Source organism: Cyprinodon variegatus, unplaced genomic scaffold, assembly GCF_000732505.1.
Source record: "Cyprinodon variegatus isolate N-32 unplaced genomic scaffold, C_variegatus-1.0 Scaffold43, whole genome shotgun sequence".
In the NCBI taxonomy this organism is placed as follows: domain Eukaryota; kingdom Metazoa; phylum Chordata; class Actinopteri; order Cyprinodontiformes; family Cyprinodontidae; genus Cyprinodon; species Cyprinodon variegatus.
In genome coordinates this window covers 206,419-212,922 of record NW_015150496.1, presented here as the reverse complement: position 1 = coordinate 212,922, position 6,504 = coordinate 206,419, and the positions used below count along the sequence as shown (strand labels likewise).

Sequence of the window (6,504 nt, the reverse complement as noted above, 5' to 3'; positions counted from 1 at the left end):
TCAAAAAAGTACTCCAGGGTGTTGTTCAGCATGGGGGTGAGTAGAAAATGAAGGCTAATCATGTTTTGGGTGTACTATTCCTTTAATTCAGACTTGGATCTAAATAGAAAACAGAAAACAATGTCTAGAACAGCTTTGCTGCTTCAATGTTTTCATGAACAAAGTTAAAGGTAAGTTCTATTTCTTTTTTATAATCAAAACTTATTTCCTATAGATCTATTCAAATAAGCAAAAATTGATTAAATAAAAAAATCCACTGTCTTTGCAGCCTCTACTAACCACCACTGCTTTATTATTTTGTTATTAAATGTTAATATATTACAACTAATCAATCAGAACTAAATAGATTTTGGGGATTTGAATTTAAATAGATTTTAGAATTTTCCCATTGTGGGACAATAAAGGGATTTTTTATTCTATTCTATTCGATACCCATCGCTAGCTGAGGCTACAGTGTCTCCATAGTTGATCCTACAGCCTGTCAGCCAGTATCCTCCCTTAGACGGGGCTTTAATCCGGCCTTTGCCTCCAGATCGAGCAGCAGGTTTTTGTTAGCATAGCACTGGCTTTCTTTGTGCAACTCAGGAAAGTGTGACACTGGGCTAATGCTAACCAGTTAATCTCACTGAGTCAGCAGCCGGACCAGGGCAGTCCCAGTTTCAGGTCACTAATCCCAGCACCCCCCCCCCCACCATCCCTCCTCTTTTAGCCACCGAGTTAAATCCTCCACTGCGCTGCTCAGTTCTGCTGCTGTGAGGTGATGTGCAGCAAACCTGGAGCTCATCAGACACATTCCCCACAGGAACACCCCACAGCTACGTCTCGATGCGTTTCAGTGTTTGGACGCCTCGTCTCATCTGCTGCCACGAGTGAAAGGGATGGCAATGACGGATCCTCATTAAATCTGACATGTTTTATTTTACCCCAAACAAGTCTTTGTGCTTCCAGATCTCTGAGACATCAACAGTGTCTGAGCTGGCAAACAGGCGGTGGTTTATTTAAACTGCAGCTATCCTTGAAGTGCTGATAAAAATGCACAGAGGTCATTATAGCAGTGTTATCATGATCCTGCAAGGATTCCTACACTGCCTGGGAGTATACTTTATTTTCCATCTTTAAATGTGTATCTAAAAAGAAAATGGGGATATTAGTATCTGCATTCTCTGTTCTATAACCTGTTGTCTTTCTGTCCTGTCAGTCGCAGCATTTCAGGCATGTGTAATTAAAGGACCTGGTTATCTACATGAGCCAGGGCAGATTTGCTCTACACAGAGGATATCTAAAAGCAGGATCCTCATTGCATAATTGACTTTATTAAATCAAGACTGGATCCAGCATCAATTTTGGCTGGACACACTGATGCAATAGTAACCTGCGTTGGTGTGACCTTCAGCCATTCCGAGTATTTAGTGAATAGAACAGAAAAAGTCATTTATCTTCCAGCAGTGGAGAAACTCTGGGTGTGTCGGTTAACATGTAGAAATGTGTTTGTGTTGAATTTGTTTACGCGTTGTCGCCTGGAGATGAACAGCCTTTTTAATCTGGTAGGGAGGAAATATTATACATTAAAAGAACATCAGTTCAATTCAGTTTATTTATATAGCACCAAATCACAACACGTCATCTCAAGGCACTTTACAGTTCACCAGATCATCCAGTCAGATTGATTCAAAGTTTTCTCTTTAAGGAAAACCAGTTGACTGCATCGACTCAATGACTCTTCAGCAATCCCTCATACTAAGCATGCTTGTAGTGACAGTGGAGAGGAAAAACTCCCTTTTAACGGTTCACAAAATCCACAGTTCGGTTCACGGTTTCGTGGTCACGGTTTTCGGTTCGGTATATGTTGATTGCTAGGAAAATCTCTAAGCTGAAATGTTGGTCATGTTGCTGTTAGCATAAACACAATGTGTTGCGCAATGCTTGCACACTGTAGCACTTTTATCCACAACTTTCTTTCCGCCGTCATCGTAGGTCACTCTAAATGCAAGTGGTCCCATACAGCAGACCTATAAAGTGCTGCTGGCGCGTCTTCCAACTCCTGATCTTTCCCACTCGCCATACCCACACAATTCTCCACAACAATTGATTTTTTTCTGCTACATCCGGCTAAGCTGCTTCGCTTCTTCTTCTTGTTTACTACTGGTGGTTGGCTTTGGTCGCAGTACCGCCACCTTCTGCTCTGGAGTCTACACGCTTCGCCTATGAGAAAAAGGAGCAGCGCATGAACCGAACGAAACACACGCGAATCGAACCGAGACAGTCGAACCAAACGGTTCTGAAAGGTTTTCTTTTCTGCTCCAGGAGACAGAACAGAGAGCAGAGGTACAAAGTTAACAGAAACATAATTAGGGTTCTCTAGGTTTTTATTTATTATTTTGTCAGGTCATGGTTTGTCTTCCTCTAATAAGAACCAATCTTGTGTAGTTTTCCCTTTTTCCATAATTAAGCCAAAATCCTTGTCTACAGAACCACCAAATGCTGCCTGCATTCCTCCCCTAAACAATTTTGTGTGAATTTCTGCTTATATCCTCCACGTTTAAAGAAATAAGTGAAAGTCAGATGTCTGTCTGAAGCAGTTTTGCAACTCTTTCAGATCGTCCACATAATTAACCACAACAGTAATATCTGCTGCTTTCTAGGCTGCTTGGTTTTTAATGCTTGTATAAGCCTGCATGAAGGCCCTAATGGTTAAAAATCTGCTGAAGCTTGGTTGGTTTATCATCTCCTGGAACTAGTTTGATGGGCTGGTTCACCTGAAAGTTTCCTGGATGAATGAAATGAACATCAGGATTGCTGGATGGTTTGGGTTGGATGGGAGGCTTTGTGGCTTCGGAGGCTAAAGGCTTTATACTTCGAAACCAGGTCATCTGCGCACGTGTCAGAGTGAACGCAGAGACGCCCCCGCCACTTCTGCAGACACTCTGGTGTACCTCTCCCAAATTGGAGTTGACCGCAGACAGGAGGCCTCTGATTAGTGAAACCTATATCCGCTCTACTTATGCGAATTTTCTGTTTGGTACCTTACCGGCTTGTTTTGTTTGTATGACCGCCATTGTGGAAAATGACTTGTGAAGTTTGACCAGCTAGAAGGGCGAGGTGCGCGAGAACGCTGGGACCCTTTTTCCACCTGGATCCCCGCCCTTTTTTTCCCCTCATGTTCCTCTGTTGTCGCACAAACTGGCCCCCACTTCCTCACCGCCTCGGCAGTATCTAGACCCACAGTTAGTTCCTGATGGTTCCTCTTGCATTGTGGCGTGAAATAACATAGCACAGACCACGCTTCAATATTGAGCATAAATCAGAAATGTCTGCATCATACTTGCGACAAGCTCACTGTGACACACTGCTGCAGGAGAATAACCAGGCCTTAAGACATTCATAATCCTTGTTGTTCAGCCTTTTTTTTCCTCCATTTTAAAGTGTTCCTAAGTGGTCTGTCTGTGGAACTGTTGAAGGCTATGAAATTTGATCTTCTTTTGTCCAAGTTTAGATAAGATCCATTTCCTAATGACTCAGGAAATGGATCATTATATCTACTGCAATGTGTAACAATGAAAGCTTTTTTTCACTTTTTTTTATATTTTTTTTAGTCTTTATCCAATAGATTGAAAAGCATCAGAGAAGCCAAACTGACCCTCTGCTGCTTCGAGCTTCTGTTTGATTGTTGTTTCACCACAAGGTTCTAAGGTTTGACACGTTTGAAGCTCTGAAAGCATCTAAGTGCTATCAGTGTTTTACAGACGGGTACCTACAGGTTAATCTGAGACGTCAAGCGTCTGTGTGGTTAATTTAGAGCAGTGAAGGAGGCAAAGGGCTGTTGTGTTGAAACAAAGCTGTACACCTTTCAGACAAGTGTTAAAATAACTTAATGACTCACAGCTGCAGTATTGTTCTGCATGTTAAACAACAACTTAACACAGCTGCACCATTTAATATCTGTGTTTTCCAATAACTGAGCGACAGTAGAACATGGATGAAAATAGGATTCCTTGCTGCATACAGGGATGTAAACCGACATGTACTCAACCTCTTCTTCATTTCTCCTCCTCAGGCACTGGATAACCACCCACTTCGTCATCTGGTACGGCGTCCCCTACATGACGTACGACATCTTCGCCATGTACCTCAGCCACTACTACCGCTACCACGTCAAAGGCCACGAGGACTACAAGCAGCATTCGCTGAGGACCATAAACTCCTTTGTCCGGAGAGAGTTCCTGCTGGTCCTGCACCACATAGCGCTGCTCACCATCCTGCTGCCTATCACACTGGTGAGGAGGGGGAGGGGGTCTTTGGGACAGCATCGATGAAGCATTCAGACTGATGCTACAGTCACACCGCAAGCAGCATAGGCAGCAGAAGCTGCTAGTTTACATGGAAAGTCAATGGTTGACGTGCATCAAGGCGCAGCAAAGGGTTCCTCAGGAGCGAGCAGCGCTTCTGAGCAGCTGAAGCAGCGCGTCATGAGCTTCTGGTCATCTGACGTACGCAATCCCATTTAGAAGCAGCAGCTGCTGGAGTTGGAAGAATTGAACTTTTGCTGCTCGACGGGCCAGATCAACCAATCAGAGAAACTGATCTCGGAGCTGGCAGGGAGACAGACAAAGCCCTGCTGATGCAGAGCTGTATGACCACTGCTCTGAAACAGTTTATTAACCCCTAAATTAACTTAAAACGTCGAAACCTGCCTGCAAAATATGTTCGATTTTATTATTCTGGTTTCTGCAGACGGATTACGTACGGGAAAAACGCTAACATCTACTTCCAGCTGCTGCTAACAGTAGCTGAAAACCACGAAGAGGCGACCAGGCCAGAGGCTGCTGTTGAACGGGATCGCCGGTGACAGAGCACCGCCGATTTACGGCGGTCTGAGCGGCTACTTTTCGACCGCTCAGCTAGACAGCAAAGATGCTTCAGCCGCGCGTCAGAACTAAACTTGAACAGACATAAAAAATTAACCACGTAGCGTATCGGTTAGCAAGCTGGAGGGCTGGTGATAAATCTACAGGCTGATGTATAAAGTGTAAATAAATAGTGTTTTATAGTAGACATCAAAAGCTGCACTGTGAAGCACACAGACTCTTTAAATGATCAGAGGGAAGGTTGGAGGAGGTGAATAGCAGCCTAAAATATTTAGAAAAACAAAGAAAGGCATTCATCTGTAAACCTTTTCATTATTATCCATTTTATTGGTAAATGAGTCAACAGACGTGCAGATGGACAAGGTCGCTTTTAAAAATAGATCTTTATTTCTCTGAGATTCTGTTTTTTAACACTCGTAACTTACAACGGTTCCAAAGTTCAACCGGCTCCGCAGCCACGAGCTGAGCACTCCACATGGTGGGATAAAAAGGACCAGCTGCAAGTTCTCTTCACCACGAGGCCCTTTTCATGACCGAGGTAGACCTGCATGACCATTTTCTCCAAATTAGGCAAAAGATTCAATTTCTTATTCTTCCCTGGAGTCTGTGATGGGGTTTAGGGTAAACATGTGGCGGCGTTTTTTGATCTGTCTTTAAAAGCGCTTGCTTTTTCTGATTAATCAGCGCAGGCAGAGAATCTGATACCAGTCGCTCTCTCATGGCTAATTGAACCTATTGAGGAAACTTGTTAATTTTACATGCAGGCAGTCGTAAGGGCATTTATGAGGAATAAAAAAAAAAATTTTTAAACCTATGGAAAAGACAACGCACCTTTATCATTAGCGCCATGAAAGCTAACGCCAAAACGAACCCATGAAAAGTTCTGTTTGTAGTTTGCAAAAACAATCTAGCAGCAACGCAAACGTGTAAGAAGCTGCGCTGGTCAAATGACACCATTATGAAAAATGTTGCTTCTTATGGGGTTAAAAAAATAACTAAGGAGCATCTCATACTGGGTTCCCGCGGGTCCTTAAAAAGTCTTAAAAGGCATTGAATTCTTCAAAATAAAACTAAGGCCTTAATTGGTATTAAAATGTCTTAAATTAGTCTTTCGTAGGTCTTAATTTTTTAAAACATTATAAATAGGATTATGTTTATTACGATTTATTTTTGTAATTTAAATAAAACATTAAAGTTGACTTTTTTTTTTAATAAAAAAAAATAAATAATGGCTCGCCATTATTGGTTCTGTCCCGATAGCGGACAGCGTTGTTGCGGCCGGGACATTTGGGAGATGCACCATTAACTTTTTGTCTGCAAAATATAAGAAAGTGTAAATGTAACGAAAATTGTCTCCAGCCAAGAGTTTTCTCCATGGCTAAAACCAGGGAACATACATGAGGCTCAGTGGATTTTGAGAAAAAAGTCATTCAAGCTCGGAACGATGGGAATTAAGGCAATGGAGTCGCAAATGCGAAGCAAGAAACACAAAGCGTCAAAATCGAGTTACCGAGAAACTGCCGGTATTTCTCGGTTTTGTTCCACCCTTGTCTCTGCAAAACAAAGTTTGTGAATTCAGTTAAATAATTGTTAAAATATATCTGTCATTCGTGTGTTTTTAGCTTTCTTCCTGCTTTTC

General features: G+C 42.4%; 1 protein-coding gene across 1 annotated transcript in view; it reads left to right on the top strand.

Annotated features, from left to right (window-relative positions):
• LOC107081863 (protein FAM57A-like) overlaps positions 1-6,504 on the top strand; it is a 54,262-nt gene that overhangs the window by 21,186 nt on the left and 26,572 nt on the right. Inside the window, exon 3 of the mRNA XM_015370193.1 lies at positions 4,055-4,274. Within this exon, the coding sequence (XP_015225679.1) occupies positions 4,055-4,274 (220 nt within the window). The remainder of the gene's footprint in view (positions 1-4,054; positions 4,275-6,504) is intronic.